At 51.4% G+C, this 22,378-nt stretch overlaps 1 protein-coding gene across 1 annotated transcript in view; it reads right to left on the reverse strand.

The window, feature by feature from the left end:
* CACNA1D (calcium voltage-gated channel subunit alpha1 D) overlaps nucleotides 1-22,378 on the reverse strand; it is a 321,901-nt gene that overhangs the window by 36,825 nt on the left and 262,698 nt on the right. The window contains exons 29-33 of the mRNA XM_081245584.1: nucleotides 21,377-21,487; nucleotides 12,761-12,844; nucleotides 4,526-4,654; nucleotides 1,872-1,937; nucleotides 98-189 (exon numbers count right to left, since the gene is read on the reverse strand). Coding sequence (XP_081101710.1) covers nucleotides 98-189; nucleotides 1,872-1,937; nucleotides 4,526-4,654; nucleotides 12,761-12,844; nucleotides 21,377-21,487 — 482 coding nt within the window. The remainder of the gene's footprint in view (nucleotides 1-97; nucleotides 190-1,871; nucleotides 1,938-4,525; nucleotides 4,655-12,760; nucleotides 12,845-21,376; nucleotides 21,488-22,378) is intronic.

The raw sequence follows: 22,378 nt of genomic DNA on the forward strand, positions 1-22,378 counted from the left end.
CAAAAGGCCACCATGACCAACTGCTTTAAGAATCTGGGTCCTCTGCTGCTCTGGAGCCCAGAACCAGAGAGACTTGCTCCGGGCTGAACTCAGTCACCTGAAGAGCAGCAGCACTGCCTGAGGAAAGGTCTGGAAATTGTTGTTCCTGTTGATCTGGTTGTTATCTCTCATGGCAACTTTCCCAAACATCTAGAGAGAGAAATTATTAGGGGAAAGAAAGAAAAGATTTTGTCATACCAGAAAAAAAAAAAAAAAGAAAAAAAATCCACCCCTCCATATGTGAATTTAGAACTCAAGTTTGGTCAATACCCAGAGTGCCTGGCACTTTATTCATCCCACTAAGATATGCTGGGCTCGGTGCTAACCGCTGGGCACATTCTCAGCTCAAGGAGTTCCTAGCCTGGGGAAGGGATGCAAAAAGTAACCAGACCGGCAGCCTCTCCAGATGGGAGCTGGGCTGGTCCAGCCTGATGGGGAAGCACAGAATAGGCTCACAGGATCCCTGAGGCTGGGGCTGGGGTCAGGGTAGGCCCCCAGGAAGAGTGAGGTTAAGGCCCAGAACTGAAGGGGAAGGAGAAGCCAGTCAGGTGACAAGGAGGGTGAAGAATGCTCCAGGCAGAGGGAGCACGACGTGTAGAGGCGACATGCCCCGGGTGCTCCAGGAAGTGAAAAGAACGTGAGTGTGACGAACAGCCCAAAGACCAGGCTGCAGACAAGCATGGGGGGCCGGTGGGCCATGGGAAGGAGAGTGGGCTTTGCCTTAAGGGCCAGGAGAAGTCAGCAAATTCTTCACTTGTGGGGATTACAGAAGCAGACTGACATTTTCGAAGACCCTGACGGCCGGCAAAGACTCTTGAGTGAACACGGGGGTGGTGTGCGAGATGCAGTTTCCAGTTCTCTGTGACCACTTAAGTTTTATATGAGGACGTTATGGCATAAAAGACCCTTTGGGGCCCATGGCGTCACAAGCTGCTAAATTACAGGGGCTCAAGCACACTGCCTCTTCGTTCAAAACCCCTGGTAAAAGTCCTAGTCACTTGCAAATGCTTCTCTGCCGTCAGAATAAAAAAGCACGTACCACCATTTCTCTGCTGCAGGAATACTTCACCTCTTTTTCACTCACAGCCCTCCCTTACCTGAAAGGCTGCACCTGAACCAGCAGAGAGCGTGGCAGAGGGACCCTGGGGAGGTCCAGGGCCACAGGGTCCTCCACCTCCCTCTCCTCCAGGGGGTTCTGCCCCCTACCCGCCCACTTTGCGTTAGGGCTCAGCTGTTAAGGGAAGCTCCTATGCCCCCTTCCGCACCTCAGGAGGAGCTGGGGAGCATCTCACAGCCCCTCAGCCAGGACCAGGCCACAGAAGAGCCTGGTTTCACGCTTCTTTTTAGAGGGGCGCTTCTGAGGCAAGATAATGGTTCCAGTTCAGCCCCAGCATCTAGAGATAGTTTGTAATGCTTTCAGATGATAAACAGACTTTTGTATCACTCAGTATCTTCTTAGCAACTCTGATGCAGAAAATAGGACAATTATGGCTTTTTTCAGTACAGCATTTGCTGTTGCTACAATCAACGAGGGGTTTTCTCAATCAGTTGGCTCCCCTCAGACCCAGATTGGGGGTGGGGAGTGCCCTAAACCCAGCTTCCTCTGACATATTCCAACCTCCCCCTGCCCTTCTGAGCCCGGCTCTCGCTGGCACAGGCTCTCTCCTGCAGGGCCATGTCTTTTTCATCTTTATAGCTCCTCAGCAGCCCAGGCGTCTGGCTGAAAACTCATATAACCTGTCTCTCCAGTCCACCTGGCCAAGGTACAGCCTGCCACAGATCTGGGGCGATGTAGTAAAGGAGCCCCGGGGGGGGGAGGTGCTGGAGCGTACCTGCATGCCGATAACCGCGTAGATGAAGAACAGCATGGCGATGAGAAGCGCGACATATGGCAGCGCCTGGAAGAGAAGCAGCACTTGGCTCAGCGCGAGCACCCCGTCCCCCCGCATGGCTTGGGGGCAGACGGAAGGCCCGCATGGGGCACACGCTCTATTCTTTTCCATGTTATATTGTAAGGACATCAAGAGTGAGGAAGAGCTTTTTAAACCCCAGCCCAGCAGCCCGGCTTCAGCCCTGAGGACAGCAGCCCATGCACACCTCGGGTTACGAAGCTGCAGGCACGACGTGCTTTCCACAGCTGTTAACAGTGCATCCTAATCCTAAACAGTGTCGCTCTCAGAAACTACTGTAATTGATGAAACAATTCCAACATGCTAGACAATTAGATCGCTTCCGCTTTCTTTTGTGGGCGTGTTTGGGGTGGGGGCAAGGGGCTCTTTCGCAAAGGAACACCTTCATGCAAAATCACCTTGCATCTGCTTAAGTACTTCCTTAGGGTGAAGCTTTAGGAGTAGAATTATTGGGTCAGAGGGGAAGAACCACTTTCTGGCTGTGGCTGTAGAAAGCAAGACACCTTTCTTAAAATGCACTCTTTCTGAAAGAACCACGGAGCTGGGGGCTGGGCCAGGGAAGAAAACGAGCTAGCTGTGTGGTCACCAAGCCTGGGCTCTCCTTAGGAACATCAAATATAAGCACATGTGTTGGGTCAGACCACCGTTTTTTGTTTTTTTTTTTAATTTATTCAATTTTTGGCTGCGTTGGGTCTTCGTTGCTGCGCGTGGGCTTTCTCTAGTTGCGAGCGGGGGCTCCTCTTCGTTGCGGTGCACTGGCTTCTCATTGCGGTGGCTTCTCTTGTTGCGGAGCACGGGCTCTAAGTGTGCGGGCCTCAGTGGCTCTAGAACTCAGGCACAGCAGCTGTGGCACAAGGGCCTAGTTGCTCCATGGCATGCGGGGTCTTCCCGGACAAGGACTCGAACCCGCATCCCCTGCAATGGCAGGCGGATTCCAACCACTGCGCCACCAGGGAAGCCCACCACTGGTCTTTTAATCCAAGGCTCCTCAGCTGCTTGTCTCCCTCATCTCAAGTGACAGAAGATGTCTGTGTGCTTGGCACGCCTCCAGGGAGTGCCCAGATTGTTAAACTTAAGGCCAAGCTCACATGCATAAAGCCTCCACTTGCTCTCCTATCTGAGAAAGGTCATCAGAAAGCCAGTGGCGAAAAAAGCTTCCGACTTGTGCCAGCTCTGGATCTGTGACTGCCAGCTTGGCCCAGTGCAGTAGCACCATCCTGACAACTGGACTGGTTGACAGAGTCCCACAGGGTTAGTTTCAGGCTGTCCTTGCCATAGCAGTATGCGTTTTCTCCCTAGATGAGCAAATGTTTAAGAATTCTGTTGGCATAGTTTCTCAATTTTTATGGACGTGAATGGTCATGTATGGTTATGTCTCTGTGACATGAATTCATCTTATAGTGACTAAAACTTTTAAAAAAAAGTTTAATGTAAGAATATTATTGCATGAATCATTCTATTTTTATAGCAGTTCATTCACAAATGTTGGTACTTTGTATTAATAACAACCATCTAGGATTTAATCCCTTTCCGGGACCGAGGCTCACCTGCTCGAGGCCCCCCACCTGCCCTGCCTCTCTCAGAGCTGCATCCCGGCTCCTCCTACAGTCTCATCTTCCCCAACAGGACTTGCGATTTTCCTTCTTTGAGTTTCTGGATCTACCTCCTTCCCCAGATGCCAACCCTTCTCCTCTTTACCTGTTAAAATTCTGCCCACTGTGGAAAAAATGTTTCCTGGGATATTAACACCAGTTTCCTCAGAGCCGATGGGGTTGTTCTTTGTGTATCTTTGAATAACTTAATTTGTTAATGTGAGCATTTACTACTTTTGAATTAAAAAGTCAAAAGATAAAGAAACGAAGATCCATGACTCATTTTCTAAAGTTCGTGCACATCTACAAACTACCCCATGCGGTGCACCTCTTAATAAGAATCTGTGCCCCCCTCCCCAACGGAGTAAGTCCAGAAGACCAGAACATCTAGGGTGGGGTGCTGTAAGGTACAGGAGAAGCTGGGTTCTGTTTGGAACAGCCAAGAAGCAGGCTGCACCAGGCTGGAAAGCCATAGATGACAAAGGGGACCTGGCTTATACCCAGGTGCCCTTCACTCTGTAATCCTCCCAGGCACTGGATAACCCAGGACGGGGGATGGTGTGCTGGCCAAGGCCAAGTAGTCTCTGATTTGTATCTAGATTAGCCAACGGACAGGACTGCCGCAGCCTTATGAGGCTTCCAGGGATCGGCTGGGACCCTCCCTCTCTCAGACATCACCATTTTTCCCGGGCATCCTGGGGAGGACTGAGGTGCGGGGAGCCCCGTATATCTAGCCACCTCAGAAATGCTGCAGATTCCTCAGCTGCAGGCCTTACTGCTTTCTCTTCTGCTTCCGTAAGCAAGTAATCCTATTTGATTTATCCAAGCAATGCTGGGCCCGTCTCCTCAGCATTCCAGGTCCTCTCTGGACCTAGGTGGTCACAGTGGTCCTGCAGAAAGGAGCCTGGATCCTCCACAACAGGGGACAACCACTGACTTACATAAGATCTTCAAAGACAAAGAAGCCTTTGGCATGGCTCTTACCTGGAAGGACTTAATAAAAGTCCACAGCAGTGTCCGGATGCCTTCCCCCCTGCTGAGAAGCTTCACCAATCGCATCACTCGGAAAAGACGGAAAAAGGTGATGGAGATTCTATTGCTCTCTTCAGAGTTCTGAAGGGTTATCATGGAGAGGTCAAACCCAATGGAAAGTAGAACATGCAACACTTTCAGAAAAACAGCAACAGATGCAAACAGAGGTGGCAGAGGTAAGAATTAAAGATGTGTTTCTAGGGCCTTTTCACCTTACAAAGCATGATATGAGAGGAAAAGTTACATGCTAACAACACAGGGCTTGGGAAACCCTGTGTCCACACAGCACATGCATGTCCACGTGGTCTAGTGTGTTAAGAGGAGGACACTGGTCTGGTCAAGAGTACTGGACACTGATGATGAATGCAAACCACTGCAGACACTGTTCTGGAAGGACAATCATGGAGAATACAGAACAGCTAGTGGAAAACTCGACATGGCCAAATAAACTCAAGGAAAAGGCCCAGCCCCTGGAGACTAGTCACTGATCTTACCCCAGGTGTAGCAGTTGGGACAGGGACATTTTCACTTTCAGTTGGCTTTAAGAAATCAAAGATTGAAAATGTATTAATGAACTGGGAAGGAAGCAAGGGTTCAGGAGGGTGTCCCCCCCTTTTTTAAAAAACAAATCTGTGGTTCATGTCTGAGGATAACACATCTGCTCCCTCCCTGAGGAAATGCCACAGGAACTGCTTGGAACTGGACTTGAGGGTGGGCAGCCACTGATGCAGGCTCAGACACTATCACTTTCTAATTCACACCCCAGGACATGATGTTTCAAGACGGAAAGACATCCAGTAAAAGACAACACTGCAAGACCTCAGTTGTCCCCAAGCACAGAAATGCAGAGTGGGACTCTGCTTCTCATGGGAAGACTGGTTCTCTTGTTGTAGTCAGGGTTGTGGGTCTGAGGACCTAACTGCTCTGAGGCAGGCCGTTCCTAACCCTGAGGAACAGGGTGACTCCACCAAACAGGGCAGAGTGGCAGCTGCCTGCGCTCCACAGACCTCCCCTGCCCCACTCTACTCCTGGGGCCGCACAGCTGGGCGGCGTGCGCCCGATGGGCCCTCACTGGCGTGGCTGCCGAGGAGCTGGGCAGACTGAGCCAGGGCAAGCAGGAGAGGGGCTGGTTTCCCTCCAGAAGCCTTCACTGCCCCACCAAGAAGGCTCAGCTCTGGGTGACTCTTGGGAAGAAGCAGCTTAGCACCAGCGTTCCCTGAGCTTCCGCAGTGCTGTCTCACCCGAGGTCTGGCTGGGCTCCTGTCACTTGGGCCCCAGGGTGCAGAATCCCAGCCCTCATCGCCCTGTGGTCACCAGCCTCCCCACTCAGTCTGTGAGCCCCCAGGGGGCAGGGACCTTGCCTCACTCCACTCAGTGCCCAGCATGGTGTCTGGCACTTATTAGAGGTTCAATAAGTGTTTATGAGAATGCAAAGAGGTTGTAAGCCAACTCACAAATATCAGGAGCCATCTTTAAATTAAACAGTAAAGGCTGAACAAGAGTCAGGAAATGATGGCCTTTTTTTTTCCCCTTCAGTGGGGTCACCTCTGCTGAAGCAGCTGGTCGACCCAGAAGCCAACAAAGGAAGGAGGCTCTTCTGACTGGGGGCCCAGCACTCCTGGGTGCTCTCCAGGGGTCTAGGGAGCCTCTCTGCACGGTGGGTCTGTACACCTAAGGGTTGTGTGTGCACGCATGGATGCACACCCTAATCTGATGGGTTCTCCTCCCAGGAGATACAGGGAAAGGAAAAACTCCATCCTGGAGTCTCATTCTCGTCAATGGCTGCCTCCTGAGATCAAACCTAAAACTCTATAAAATTCATAAAATAGAAGGAGTTTGGGCACATCACATCACAACTGAAATTCAACGAGATTACTAAGCCAGGACTAACAGGTTCTGATGGGGTTAAAAAGGGGTCCCTGCTTCGCCTGGGATGCTCGGAACGTGACCCCTGCAATGGGTTGGTCAAAGCCTGGGCACTCTTTTTACATTCCTTCTATCATCTCATCTCAAAAGGGATCACATCTCCTTAAAAGGACAGATGATGGTTTTTAACTCATGACTTTAGCAAATGAAGGTATTTGTTTTCCCAAGTTCTCACGCTTGCCCACACCAACTCCCTAAGGGCTGTGTGCAGGAGGCTCCAGTCTCACCCTTACAGCTGGAGTGTGAGGGGGTGTCTGTGTGTGTGTGTGTGTGTGTGTGTGTGCGCACTTGCCTATGCTCAAGGGGACCAGAGTGTGCATAAGACAGAACACTCTAGTATATTTCTGCAACGTCCATAACTTGTGTGTTGGACTTACAGGAGAATAAGGAGGCTGGGTGGTCGAGGAAGACACTCTTTCTGGCCATGACCTGGCCCAAGCCTCTTCTGCTGGCCCTTCCCTAGCCCACGTCAAGTCTGACAGACCTTTTACACTCCCCTTATGACATGAGAAAGTTAGCAGCCAAACTGACTTTTGAAGGGCACATCTCTTTTTCAACTGCTATCTTTGAAGTATGACAAATCTTGGCCTATGAACTGGAAACCATGGGTAGTCTTTTGCTCAAAAAAACAAAGAAGAGGAAAAGACAGCATTTGTGGAGGGACAAAGCAGCACAACATGCAAGAAAGTAATGACAGAGCAAATGGCACACCAGGCTGCGTGCACCCCCAGTGCAGCCTGTGACACCCCCCCCACATGCCTCACTGGGCAAGGAGGACTGGGCAGGGGAGGGTGTCACTGGTAGCACCGGGGGAAAGTACAAGTTGCCAAAATATCTTACAAATGGAGGGACCCTGAGGATGGCTTTGCCTAAACTACAAACGCCAGCCTGATGAAAAGGGCAGGCCAGCTCTCACCCTGGGCTACCCACTGGAACTGCCTGGGGATCTTTAAGAACTCTGATGCCTGGTTCTCACCCCAAAGCTCCTTAATTGATCTGGCCCCAAGCTTTCCCAGGTGGTTCCAACATACAGCCAGAGCCAAGAGCAGCAGCCCAAGGCCAGAGTAAAGCTGGGCCATGTCTTCAGCTGGTCACCCACACCAGCTCATTCCCTTTAGGTCTGGAGGGGCCACACAGAATGCGACCACCAGAAAAGCCCATGCAGGCTGTTACAGCTAAGCAATGGGTTCTCCTGGAGTTGATGAGGTTTCAGTACTCAAGATGGATGCAAAGCGAGTAGCTGCCATCCCCATCTTCCTTACAAGGGATGGGTAGAGAAGGCTCAGAAACACAGGGAGCTGGTGAAGGGTGCAAATGGACCATGAGCAAGCTGCCACTCCTGGGATCAACCGCAGGACACCCCCAGAGGCTGTGAGACTAGGGAAGGTCTCACTTCCCCAGGGAGTTTTCCACTGACAGCATTAGGGGCTGAATGATGTTTCAATAGATGGAATTCCAGTGTCATCCCAGGGCCTGGACTAGAGGACCTCGGTAACTCCTTCCCGAGATGCCACAGTCTTCATCTGGAAACCCTACAGGGAAATGGACCCTCAGCCTCAGGAAGCCAAATTATATGCCAGAGTCTGGGAAGCTCCTTCCCACAGGGCTCCCAAGCAGGCTCTTGCAATGTAGGCTCTGGGCCAACTCCCTGCAACTACGGAAGGCAAATGAGCCCTGAGTTTCCCAAGTGCAAAGGGATCAGTCTGCATTTATGCATTAATCCCCATCTCTTCCTAGAAAAGCTGAAAGGATGCAGTTTTCCAATTCAGACAGGAAGCAGACCAGTTACCCTGAGGCATCCTGAAGAGTTCTTGTTGGGGAGCCTCTCTCTGACTACTTCTGACCTGGCATGTAACACCTCTGGGATGGAAGGCTTCTGTATTGGGGATTGCTGAGTTTGTCTCCAGAAACCAGCGACCTGGTCCCTAGAAAAGGGTTAGCATACAGGATGGAGGGCTGAACAACCTGACCATGGGTTTAGAACAAGAGGCTGAGTGTAGCTGTGGGCCACTTGGTCCACCCCGGGTACACGACAAGTCAGGGACAATTCTTAGGTCCCTGGGAGTGACCTCCCTACTGACTTTGTACATACTCTTAAGGAATAACAGTGCAGACATTGCTGCTAAACAAGTGTTTTGCCTCCCCGCCAATAACGATAATCGGAAAGACTAAATGTCAGCAACAGCCATTGCCCAGGTTAGAGAGAATATGATGCTGGATCATTTCTCCGTTCAAGGAACAAACAGGCATCGAAGAAGGAGCAAAACCGAGCCTGCCAGTCCTCATCTGACATTTTAGCAGCTTGATGACATTATGACCAACTGTGATGAAGGCAAGTCCATGAGAGCTATCAAACCATGACCGTGGCAGGGTAGGGGTCATGGGAGGGGGCGGCAGGAGGGAGAGGGCCAGGTGAGCATGCAAGCCGGACAACAGAAAGGGCCATCCAAAATGTTTTTGCAAAGAATACAAACGCAAGCTCGATTTCTCATTTCCAGGCCGCATCGTTCATTCTTGAAGACTATGCGGCCATGTCACAGAGCCAAGCGTGACTGACCAAGATGGTCCCAGCTCAGGCCCCAGGCTGGAGACAACAAGATAGGGCACAGCAAACAATTTAGATGACCACGATCCACAGCACTCCTGTGAAACTCAGCGAAAACCAAAGGTGCAGAAGCCAAAGACAAGTATACAGTCTTTCGAGTGCTTTTGCTTTAACAACGACTTCACCGTATATATGTTTATATATACTTGCCGCTACAATTTTCTAAAAACAAAACCAACATGAAAATCAATTAGGCAACAGAAAAGGAAGAGCAACAGAGGTTGGGAGAGACAGCACAGCAAGTTAAACATTGCAAAAAATGATGACTTATGGCAGCTAAAAACAGCCAACAATGGACCAAGAGTATTCATGCTCAGCTGAGTCAGGAGTGCGGGGGACAGGGCCACCAAGGGAAATGATGTGTGCTGCTTCCCGGGGAACTCGGCATGGGGGCGTGTAGAGGAACCACCGGCTACACTCAGATAGGTATGTCACCAGAGGTTAAGGACATCCAGTCTCTCCTGTCTTTGTGCCGTGGCCTGAGGGTCGTAGATGCCCAATACAGATGTGATGAAGGACTGAATAAATGAGAAGGTGGCCTCGAGCATCCCCTCTTCACTGAGGCCCAGCACAGAAATGCTGAGGTCCCCTAAGGTGGTTTTCTACTGGGCCAGGGCCTTGAACTCGCATTGCTCCTGGCTCAGGAAGGTTTGGTCTCAGGCTCCATCTGACCAGGGGAAAGGTCACGTACTGAAAAACAGTACGAGGATGTTGACTGGTGGGATTTTTCAGTCTGACTGAATGCCAGTGAAAGCCTGTATTATACAGAAACCCCGAAGTCAAATGCTAACTAAAACATTTCGTGTGGGCTTTTATAGACCTGTGGCTTTCCTGACTGATGGAAGGTGACGGCGGACATGTCTGAGACACTGCTGGGCAGGGCTGAACCAGAGGGAAGGCACAGCGGGCTCAGCCCCAGCACGCGGCGAGGCAGCCAGGAAGCCGCGCGTACTGTCGGTGGTGCACCAGCGTGGGGGGTCAGGCATTAGAGAGCTGGGCTGTCCGCTTGGTGAACAAACCCTGGCCACATCCTGGTGCCCAGAAGCTAAGCATGGACCCCACCACCTACACACCACGTGAAGCACGGAGCGCTCCAGGGAGACCTGCTCAAATTGTCACTTATGATATTTTCAGTTCCATTATAGACCACCTCTGACTTACATGAGGGTCTGGTTCCAGAATGTTCACGTAAGTGTACTTTGATGGAGGCTGTAAGTGCTTTATGTGGTGAGATGATTAAGCAGGCAGATGTCTGCTCATAAACTCAGGAGAGAGCCCCGGGCAGCCCAGGGAGGGTCCTATGTTCTCCCATTAGCATCAAATTATTTTATAACCAAGCATAATTCACACATTATGAATGGCAATTTTATACCTGACTTGTGGAATATTTCACATAACGTGGAATTTATATAAGTCCGGGCTTATGGAGGTTGGCAGATTTATGTACCTAAATCTAGTAAAATACCATTTCAGTACCTGGTCTTGGCATGAATTTGAGTGTCATGAGGCTTAACTCACACTCTCATGGACATGGTAATGTCTTCCAGTTCAATTCGCTTATTATTATAAGGAAAATCTATATTTAAAATAATACCATTGTATCTCCCTAACACTTTGGGAGTTTAAGCAAGTATTTTCACAAATATGCCTATCATTTTATCATTGCAACGTACCTAAGAAGCAGGGAGGGCAGACATCATTCATCCCACTGGTCCACGAGGGAAGTGAGGCCCAGCTCCAGGCTAGCACTGTCCTGCTACTCTACACTCCACGGTCAGCCTGGCCCCCAAAGTGGTGGCATACAGAGATCTCATCATTCTTATTTGGTACAGGCTGTCTGGGCACCAGGATGGACCATATAAGCCCGCAGGTGTCAGCCAGGCAGAGCGTGGCAACCCCTTCCCAGCCAGGCATGGGGGGAGGAGGGCCAGGTTGGCACCGGGCAGCAGGAAGCCAGCACAGCACGGCAGCCCACCCCATGCTCCAGCTGTCCCTGCGAAGGGCTCCACACAACCTGGGCACCCACGGAGGCCTTCTGATGAACTGGGGACAGACCAGGTGGGCAGGGCCAGTTCTGCCCGCATCAGGCCCTCCCGGTCTGGGCGTGGGTCAGATCTGAGAGGGGCCAGTGGGAGGCGGTGCTCCCCTTTCTGCAGCCTCTGAATTTTGAGGAAGCTTCTCAGGATGCTTCCTAAAGGTTGGGCGGGGTGTTCACTCCACCTACCACTGCTCCTCAACAAAGGATTCAACTGGGTGCAACAGAGGAGCGCTGACACCCTCTCCTAATATACAAGAGGCCCTCTGTCCCCTGGCCCAGGGCAGCCTTCAATCTGCGTCACTATTTGGGGAGCTAGAATAAGCATGTTCCCCAGCATCACCAGTAGGGCTCAGCAGACACAGGGTACAGGTGAGGACACCCGCAGCGGTGGCCACGTGCTCAGGGCACGGCTGTGGGGCTTCCCTCCTGTGCCTTCACAGACCCACAGTGGGTACCAGGGCACACGTTATGAACTCTGCTTCCCAGCTCAAAAAACTGAGGCACGAAGCAGCCAGGGGCCCTGCCGAGGTCACCCAGCTACTGAGCAATAATGTTCACACATCCACACAATTAACTCCTAGCCCTTAACATTTTAATAGGGTCTTCTTTTTTTTTTTTTTTTTTTTTTTTTGCGGTACGCGGGCCTCTCACTGCCGTGGCCTCTCCCGTTGCGGAGCACAGGCTCCGGACGCGCAGGCTCAGCGGCCGTGTCACGGGCCCAGCCGCTCCGCGGCATGTGGGATCCTCCCGGACCGGGGCACGAACCCGTGTCCCCTGCACCGACAGGCGGACTCCCAACCACTGCGCCACCAGGGAAGCCCTAATAGGGTCTTCTTTAAAAATAATGTTTTCCTTCCAAAATGGCAATTCTACATTTACTTCCCCACTCTCGTTCAGGGGAAGGGGATGGGGGGATGGGGGGCCGGGGGAGGGAGGGAAGAGGACAAAATGTTCTTAGTCTTTGAAGCAGATGTGTGCTTGAATTTCTAAAGTGTACAGAGATCCGTGGGGAGGGTTTCTGGTCTCCTCCGTGTTAGACTTAACGAGGTTATAGGACACAAAATTTGCTACTTACATTCACTTCAGTTATAGCAATATCAACGACGCTACCAACAACAATTAAGGCATCAAAAGTGTTCCATGCATCAGTGAAATAGTGCTGTTAGAGCAAGCATTCAGAAGCCACAGAAGAGAGGAAGCACAACAGGAAAAAAAGAAGAAAAGGACAGTGTTATAAAAGGGGAACATTCTAGCATCAAGCCACCTGGCTACTTGAAAAATCACCCTAAAACAAACATGTTATAGGTACATCACTTCGGGTATTGCTTCTGATACAGCAAATAAAAACAGTTAGAGATGCCTATCTTGCCCTGCCTACCGCTGACTCGGCTTAACGTTGCAAAACAGTCAGTCCTCCAAAAGGTGATGTGTGTCTAAAGGCCTGGGGATCAAGCTCTACGCTAAAAGGCCTCTTTTCTGCAGCTCTCGTTAGAAAACTCCTGATTTTCGATCAAGTACGACTGGGCTCTGTGACTTGTCCAGGTGATGCAGTGCAGGGCCGGGCGGGTGTGCAGACAGAGACAGGATGGGAGGTGGCCCTGGGCGGGCACATACTCACGTCGGCTTCGCTGAGCGCCACGTCTATAATGCTGCCGATTACGATGAGGGAGTCAAACGTGTTCCAGGCATCACTAAAGTACCCCTGGACAGAGCGGGCGGGGGCAGATGTTTATGAGCACGTAGGAAGGAGAAGCCACGCCGACCACGTGGGGACACACCCGGGCCCCGCAGCAACCACGGCAACCAGGGGGGGTGGGACGGCCAAAGGGAAGCGACCATACCGTCCACCGGTGCAGAGGGACACAGGGCGGGGGCACCTGCATGTGTGAGAGAGGCCACGGGTGCATGGGCCGACACACACACACACACACACACAGACACACACACAGACACACACATACACACAGACACACACACCACACACAGACACCACACACACAGACATACACACACACACCCCCCACACAGACACACACACCACAGACACACACACACACACACCACACACACACCACACACACACACACACACACACACGATGCAGACCGCGGCCCTGGGCAGCACTGAACCAAGCCAAGTACCTGCAGGACAGAGCAAGGCACTTGGCGACCCTGCCCTGGCACCCAAGGTCACAACCCCAACCCCTCACTAGCTGAGGGAGGAGAAGGCCCTCCTACTCCTTGCATGGGGTTCCCAATCACCTCCTTCTCTTCTTCCATGTCAAGACCACTATGACCAGCGTTTCACACCTTCTCACTGCTGTGCCCTTGAAACAAACCAGTGTCCCTGCCCCTCCTCGACAGTCCAAGTACTGCAAAGGGTGTGCCCCACGGCAGGATGTCCTCACAGAGCTCTCGGTCTAAAGGGACACGAAGGCTTACAGGGAGACAGGCCAGCGATGCACGCCGTCTAAGGCAGAGGTGTGGCTTGTAGGGCTGCGGGATCAGTGCACAGAAGGTCTCACAGGGGAAGGAGCGCTGAGGGATGGTGCTGATGCTCGAGGGCTCCCACTGTCCCCCAGAGCGGCCCCTATCTCCTGACAGGCTCCTTCTTCCTCTCCAGCTCTGGCCTCCCTCCCCTCCCTCTGCATCCTCCAGGCTGAGCGGACTCCTTTCCATCCCTCAAACCACCACCAGGTTCTTGCCCACCTCCTGAGGCCTCTGGGATCCCGGCCTCCCCACCCCACCTCTACCTGCCCACGTCCACTTCCTCCTTCACACTCAGCTCAAATGCCAACGCCCTGATGGCATGTTTTCAGATCCTCCTGACTTATACCTCCCATCCTGGGGACTCTGAATGTCTCTCAGGTCTTGATCACTGAATCTGGGGCCTCTGCCCGCAGGTCTACCTCACGGAAAACCCTCTGAGGATGAGGACTGTGCTGACAGCCCTGTCCCCTCCTCCACTAATCCCACCACCCAGCCCAGAGCCGTAAGCCCATATAGTGCTTGACACGTGGCAAGGCCTCCTCCTTCCACCAACTTGCACCCTCCTGGTCATGCAGCTCTACCCTATTCTTGTTACTTCAGGTCCTTGTATCTTGTTGAAGGTACAACATCCCAACGACTGTGACTTACAAATCTGTACATACATGGCATACATTTTGCATCCTCTTCTGGGCTCAGCACAGTAGGTGCTAAATTACTGCCTGTTGTCTCCTGATACCCCCCAGGAAGCCCTCAGTCGGAGGGGGTGGTGGGGAGAACAGTGCACGGAGGCTTCTGGTTGCAAGGTCAACGACTGTCTGCAAATCAACTGCATCTTTTCAACAAGCCAGGATGTGTTGTGGAAATAAAAATTCAGGTCTGAATCATATAAAAAGGAGCCAGTGTGCTTACAACGGGGTACACTTAGTGCTGGATCAAGAACACCGGAACAGAAGGTACTTTGAAGTGTCAGGTCCCATGAATTGGTGATCAAGTGCAGGCCCAGAGGAAGCCACTGCGGAGCCCCAGCCTTTTATGACACTATGGAGAATGTGGACACGCTGGCTGTTCTAACAACCGGAGGAGTGATGTTTGTTCTAATCACTGTTAATCACCCCAGCTGCATTTATGGGGGACCTGTAACGCTGACTTAGGGTTTGAGATTTTTAAAAAATCTCATCTTAAATAATGTAAGATTTTCCCAACGAACTGCCATAACTTCTGACCCCGCCCCCGCCCCCGCCCCCCCCCACCCCCGCCATCTCCTCTCTCCTCCTCTCCCACAATCCCAGCACCTCTCTCATAGTTACTTACCCTCACGGACTGACTGCCACCCTCCCAGACCCCTCTGTCAGCGCTCTAACAAGTAAACAAAAGCTCGCCTGCACCAGCTCTGATGACCTGTGATAAACGTCTAAGGGGAGCATCTGCTTAATAAAGACAACGTCTCACTCCTTACAGCTTCTCTTCTCAAGATGTGGGACTCTTGGCTGGCGAAACAGGAGAGGCGGGCCATGGTGAGGACACGACCGGTGCCCCTCAGGAAGCTGGCTGTGCTGGTCAGAGAGGAGACCCAGAGCGTGCACGGGGACGTAAAGGCACATTCTGCTTCCCTCCCTGAGGACGACGCCAACCCAAAAAGTCAGCTGGATCACGTGGCGCGCTGAGTGCCGCCGTTGTACCCGGGTTGTGAGAACACAGCGTTTGCTCTTAAATTATTTGCATCACTGCGAACGGTAACACACAGTGGGCTGACTGGCGGCCTGGCCACAGAGCACGCTCTGAGGTGCAGAGCCTGTCCTCTTCTTCATGGATTTAACAGCAACTCAGAACTGCAGAGAGCACGGTGAGCCTTTCCCTCTCCTCTAGAGAGGAACTGATGCCTTAGAAACGTGTGGTCATCAGGAACAACTGGGGCTCTAGGGCACAGAGAGCAGTGAAGACCCACTGTCCCTCTTGTCCTGTCCCACACCACGGGCCCTGCCCCCCTCTTGCTACAGTACATCCTTTACCGGAGGCCAAGCCCACTAGCATTCAGGGCACTGAATGCCCCTCTTACCTACTTGAGACTTTATTCCTGAATAGCTCCTCTCTCTCTGTATGTCTCTGTGTCTCTGTCTCTCCAGAATGATCAGTATTCACCTTCGGATCATTCCTATCAGCCTGCAAACTATTCTCCAACTGGCCCATCCTGGCCCCCTGTGGTGTATAAAGTCACTTTAAATCAACACGAGAGGGGCTTGATGTTTGGGGTCCTGGAACTCTTTGGTAATCTCATCAACACCCTCTCTGGAGGGTCCACCGCACTCACAGAGTTGTGCCCAAATTCTAGAGGGTTCCTGGACTGACATCCTCATCTAGGCGACAGGAGGCTTGAGTTGCTGCTGGCAGGTGGCCGGAATCACAGGCTCTGGCCAGATGGCTTGCTAGGGGTCCCGGGGAGGCAGAAAATGCCAGCCCCCGCCCCTTCTTCCCACATCCTGTTTCCCTGTTTAGTAGCCTCCTAGGTAGTAAAATCACGGTCAAGTGAGTATGACTCAGCCCCACCCCTTTCCCATCAAAGCCACCGCAGCGTCTGGGTAAGCAGAAGGTTAGGGCTTCTAGCACGACGCCCACCTGCATACTCTCTCCTCTTGGCCAGTCACAAGAGGGTCTCCTACAACTGAATGTGGAGGCCAGGGCCCCTCAGGTGGAACCAGCAGTCCCTACCAGTCTGGCCACAGTTGGCCCTTATTATTTTTTGTCCAGCCTCACCCATTTGAAAGGATCAAGCAAGTCAGCCACACGCAATAACATTTATTACTCGGAAACACTTCTGACTCCGGGAATTTAAAATCATAACCCAGACTAACGTGGGCTTAGGGCCAGGAAGCTCCCTTGTCTCTAAGAACTCTATCTTGATGGTCCATTAACATAATCTCCGGCTAGACTATAGGCTCCTGGAAGGAGAGCTGGACCCCCAGCCAGGATAGAGCATGGGCTTGGCACACGGCGGGTGGCAAGGTCTATGCAATGGAAACAAGAGAAGCAGCCCAAGTCCAGGATCTTTTCGCTGCCCAGCCTTTCGGGGTTTACTGAGGCAGCCGGATCACGTACCAATTTCTGCCAGGGACTGTCTGGGAAGCATTCGACCCAAGGGATGACCCACAGTGCCAACTTCTGGTGGAAACTGTAACTGACAGCTTTCTAACCAGCATAAGCCTTTCCAAAGGTCAAGTGGAGGCTTAAAGAAAAATACGTTCACTTTTGGCCACTCTGCTCTGCCCACATCTCCTGTGATAGAAAAGCCGGTAGTGCCTGATGCCAAGAGGCTGCACCCACAGGCTCATCCATCCATTCCTTTCTTCCTTCCACCACTTCCCACGGAGTAACCAGCATGTAGCAGGCGTCGCGTGAGACAAACACAACCCAGCCTTGAGCAGCTGCTCATCAGCTAGTGGAAAGGGAGACATGGGGGGTATTGATGTTGACAGTGCACAGTGAGCATCTAACAGAAGCACATGTGGAGGGGAGAGCCGACCCTGGCTGGGCTGGGGGGACACTCTGACGGAGGAGCCCACATTCCAGACAGGCCTTAAAAGATAACAAGGTGGGAAAAGGGCTTCCAGACACAGAAGCACGTGCCACGGAAAGGTCCCGCATGGTAACAGTGGGGATGGGGTGCAGAGGAGGAATGGCTGGGAGCACGCGGCCGGAAATGAGGCGGAAATGTAAGTGTGCTAGTGCTTGGTGCAGAACTTTGAATTTTCGACTATGACATTACCTTTTTTTTTCATACAACAGGTGGCATGGTCAGCTTTTGGTTTACAAAGGGAGTGTGTGGAAGATGAAGCGGGGGTGCTGAGGCCAGAGGCAGGGGATGGTTCAGCAGTCAAGGGATGCAAGAGGGAGGAGGGCGGCGGAGGCTGGGGTGAGACGAGCTGGCCACTGAGGCCCTGGGCGTGCATGCACCTTATCAGGGGAGAAGGGGACCAGGAGGGAGCTCTGGGATACCCCGGCCTTGAAGGGATAGGCTGAGCCCATGAAGGAGTCTGACATCAAGTTCTAGTTAAGGAGAGTTAATATTTCCTCTCAAGCATTATTTGGCATTAAAATAAATCACTGAGATACATTTATGAGATGTGTGTGTGTGTGTGTGTGTGTGTGTGTGTGAGAGAGAGAGAGAGAGAGAGAGAGAGAGAGAGAGAGAGAGAGAGAGAGAGATCACTGAAGAACTGAAAAGATAGTGTCAGGGTTTCTTCCCAGGAGGTGCAGAATGTGCTCCAGGAAAATTGCTGGGGCTGATTAAGCAGCCTTATTCCTGCCAGGGACCCTGGGGGAGGGAGTGCTGTCCTGGGAGGCATATGGGGCCAGGTGACCCAGTGTCCACGACACATCTGCTCTGCACAAAAGCACGAGCACAGCACTAAAGCATTTTCTTCTTTCCCCAAACCCAGTAACTCTCAACGTTTTCCAAGCTCAAGTGGCTAGGCAGGTCAATTAGACATTTTCAAGGTACAGTTGACGCTTGAACAATGTGGCTTTGAACTGTGCGTGTCCACATACACATGGATGTTTTTCAAGAGTAAATACCACAGCCCTGTGTGGTTTGTGGTTGGATGAATGAATGGGTGCAGAGGAACCTGGGATAGGGAGCGGTGGCTCTAAGTAGTACTCAGATTAACCCACATGTTGTTCAAGGGTCAAGTGTAGAACCAAGATCCAAATGCTTCGAGGTCTAAGACTTGGGAACAAAGCGTGGCTCCCTGAGGAAAAGCTCACATGGAGGCAGGTAACATACTTGAACAGGTTCTGGACAAAACACCAGATGGGCGGCTTCCGGAAGCACAAAGAAGGAACCTCAGACAAATCAGAAGTGCTCCTTAGACCTACGGGAGCCAGTACTTTGGACAAAGCCCTTCTTCTTCAATCTCCTTCCTTGCAGCAAGAGAATTCACTTGAGAAGTCCAGCGGCTGCCCCTTGGGAGTACTGGAGGGGAAGCCCAGGGGAACAGGACTTGGCTCTTATCTACATCATGGCCCACCTCTCAAAACCCTAGGGCGGCTCAGTCGCTCCAAGCGCACGAGGTCGATGCCCGATGGGTGGGTCTTCCCTGGGGAGCCGACACAACCCCCTGAGCAGCCTGCTTGCTCGGCCCTCCTTCCTTGGCTCTTTGGCATCTCCCCACCTTCCATGCTTGCCTAACCCACACTCAGAACAACTTTTCCCCTGGAATGATCCCACCTCCCCACCAGGGAAGCTCCCAGCTCGGACCACATCCCTCTAAATGGGCTCTCACTCAGGAGGCCCCCTTTACCAGTCAGGCCCTTGAGTATAAAAGGAGTCGGGATCCTCCACTTGTTTGAACCCTTCCTCCTATGATGGCTTCTCACCTCCCAGGAAGGATTCTAACTTCACCCTCTGTATTTCTATTACAAAACAGCTGCAAACCCCGTCTCTCCTGACAGATGCTGACAAGTTCTCCCAGAACATGAGCCTCTCACTGTGGAGAACACAGCCCCGAAGGACCCTGCGACAAAGCTCCCCAGGAGAGACAAAGACTTTCTGAGATGAAGCTTATGGGCCAGGTTCCCAGCCCTCTGCCCCTCTGGCCATCTCCTCACAGAGAGGCTTCCTCCTGCCACCTTTGCAACGCGCCTCCTCAGCCCCACTGCCCCTCTGATGGGTAGGAGGGCCTCGCTGACTTCTTTGTGGAAGACTACTCGCCTGGCCTTGCTTTGCTAACACCAAAGAGGAGACAGGAGAGTCAGGAAGCGTTTTAAGAAGAGCTTTGCTTCTTGGTGAAATGACTCTCTCGGCTCCTCCAGACACACCGTCACAACACCAAATCCATCTGCTTCGCAAATGCAGTGACAGTGTCCCTCAAGCGTAGAGGTGCTGCTATGGCTGTTTTAAAATTTTTCTCGCTTGTAATCTGAGGTCGTCGTCTGCTGTGAAAATACCTTGTGGAGGAAAACTACGAAGCGGCACAATTTCTAGTGGAAATCACTCATTTGAAAACTCTAATCGATCAGTACTGATTATAAATTAGCTACTCATTTCCCCTCGGCCTCACCAGCCTGTTCACACGCCACTGAACTCTCCTCCCAGGTTTGGTATCAGTGGTTCACCGGACACAGCCGCTGACAGTGCACACGCAGACACACACGGACTCACACATGCCATGGACAAACGTGCCTTCTCAGAGCTTAATCACCAGGCAGGGCAAGACATGGCGAGGGGATCTAGGAAATGCTGCATAGATAAATAAATGTGCCATGTTGCCTTGATCAAGTGCTTCTGGAGTTCTTACTCTGCAACCTTTCCATCAGTCCAGACAAATGTTGATCAAAGACGGAAAGGGGAAAGGGAAGCAAACCAAAAATCTCAAAGGATATTCAGAAGAGTTTGGTGGGGGCGGGGAAGAATGTGCATGTGTGGAGATATGGACAAGTCACAGTAATGAGCATCTGGCCATGCAAAAATGCCAAGTTTGACCCCACTGCAATCACCCCGATCGATCACTTACAAGCGTCTTTTCTTTTTGGTCCACAAAGATCTGATAAAGATTGCATAGGAATTAATTCAAATTAAAGGAAGGAACAGTTCTGAATTAGAATTCCACTCACGGATAGAGTATGTGAAACCGTCATTTCATAATCTGAGTCTTACTTAAATTAGTGTTGTCAGATACCTTACACCCTGATGAACAGACACTGGGGTCACTGAACTCATTCGCTAACTCTGATGGGCGGAGGCTTTGCTAGAAAAGAAACTGAGGGTCAAATGTCTCACAGCTCGGCCAGGATCTGCTCCTCCATCTAGGGTTTTAGGACGAGGGAATGTCATCACTTGATGATGGGGATGGTGGTCGTCATAGTAACAGTCCTGACACATCTACAGCATGGGGCTACATGCCGAGCACTCTTGTAAGCGTGGCACACAGAGTGATTCTTACTCCTCCAAACCGCCCTATGAAGTAGGACTACTAGCGCCCTCATTTCATGGGTGACGAAATGGAGGCACAGAGCAGTGAAGTATCGACAACTTGCTTGGGGATTTGAATCCAGTCTGGTCCCAGAATGGTGCGTGCTCTTCGACGCTATACTATCTGTCTCTTATGCTACAGACGTTGACAACTGTGGACTGGAGTCACTCTGTCCTAAAGGAGACATAATACGCAGAGCAGTCCAACACAGTTTAAAAGGCTCATGTCTTGTTTTGTCTTAAACTCAAGTGAAATTTTTCTAAATTAAACAAACGAAAGATGGTATGGCTGTGAGAGGTCTGCAGCTGGTAGAATTTTCCATAAAAGGTGAAAAAGATGCTGTAGACCAAGAACAAAGAAAACCAAAGTCTTTGTGCTGGAAATGTAAAAGTAAAATCAGGACCGAGTTATTTCTGATGGGTTATGTGAAAAGAAAACAATGTCTCCAATGCTCAAGTAATGAGGCGAGTTTCCTTGAGACAGTCTGACACACGCTCTTCTAGAAACAGAAAATCAGGTTTCAAAACAATCTCCATTCTGCAAATTCCTAATTCTCTCTTCTTCTTTTTCTCAGAATTGTTTTTGTGAGGTTTTGTTTTGGCAGATTCATTTTCCCGTAGGTACACAGATGCCCTAATCAGATTTTAACGTTCTCAGGGGATAAGCTAGTTAAGGGCCAGGACAATTCAGCATAATCCAGTAACACAAGACTAACAGGAAGTGGGTGATTCTTTGGAGTGATTCAGCTACAGCCTTTGACAAGTGGGTTCAGCAACTCACCTTAGGTTTAAATGCAATGACTTTCAAAACCATCTCGACAGTGAACACCCCCGTGAAGACCATATTCAGGATGTCCATGGCATCATTAAACATCTTGGACTGCTCGTAGTGCTGTGGATGGAAGCAGAGGCGCAGTTCTCAGGGGTCGGCTCCAGACTCGCAAAAGGAGGCTCCCCAGCCCGCCACCCCCTGCAGGCGTCCGTCCGCCTGCCACATGGACAGCGAGGCAACCTCCCTGGTCCAGCACCCTCTCCCAGTGATTCCACTGACCCTGCGAGGGCCCATGGTTGGCCCCCCACAAAGCACAGGGGCCCCTGACAAGATGAGGGTGACCAAACGATGAAGGGGAAAGACATCCACTTCCTCTGCTCGGAATAAAGGGAATCCACCCTTTTTCCCAGCAGGGTTTCTACTCGGGGCCTTGACCCAGGCACGATGCAGAACACACCCACAGGTCTATGGACAAAGGTAGGATTCGGTTAGGATACATTATATGCCATTTAGGCCTATATTCAATCAAAGGCACTGTTATCTTGCCTCCATGCTTTTCCCTACATCAGCAGAGGGTCCTCATTCATAAGGAATTCTTAAATTTAAGGAAAGGGCCAGAAAACATACACTTGGCTGTCTTTACACTCATCTTCCAGACAGCACTGGGAGTTGGTTTGATTTGCTCAAGTTCTTAGAGCCAGTGGGAAACTGAATCTAGACCTTGGCCACTCTTGTCCTAGTGCAATATCCACTGGACAACGCAAGTGCTGGAAACGTTCACTATCAATACCGCTCTGTAATCCAACGTGGCCAATTGAAGTGAGCTGCCTTCCTTGCCCCCAGAGTGAGCAAAGAGTCGCTGTCAGGCAGGTCAAACTCAGTACTCCACGGACCAGAAGACTCCCCACTGCCACGCTGAGAGTGACTTGAGGACAGGAATGACACTCTGTGACAGGCCCAGAGCAAAGTGCCTGACACAAATTACCCAGCATAAACTTTGTTTCCCACTTT

This window comes from Mesoplodon bidens (genome assembly GCF_964165515.1).
Source record: "Mesoplodon bidens genome assembly, chromosome: 10".
Lineage (NCBI taxonomy): Eukaryota > Metazoa > Chordata > Mammalia > Artiodactyla > Ziphiidae > Mesoplodon > Mesoplodon bidens.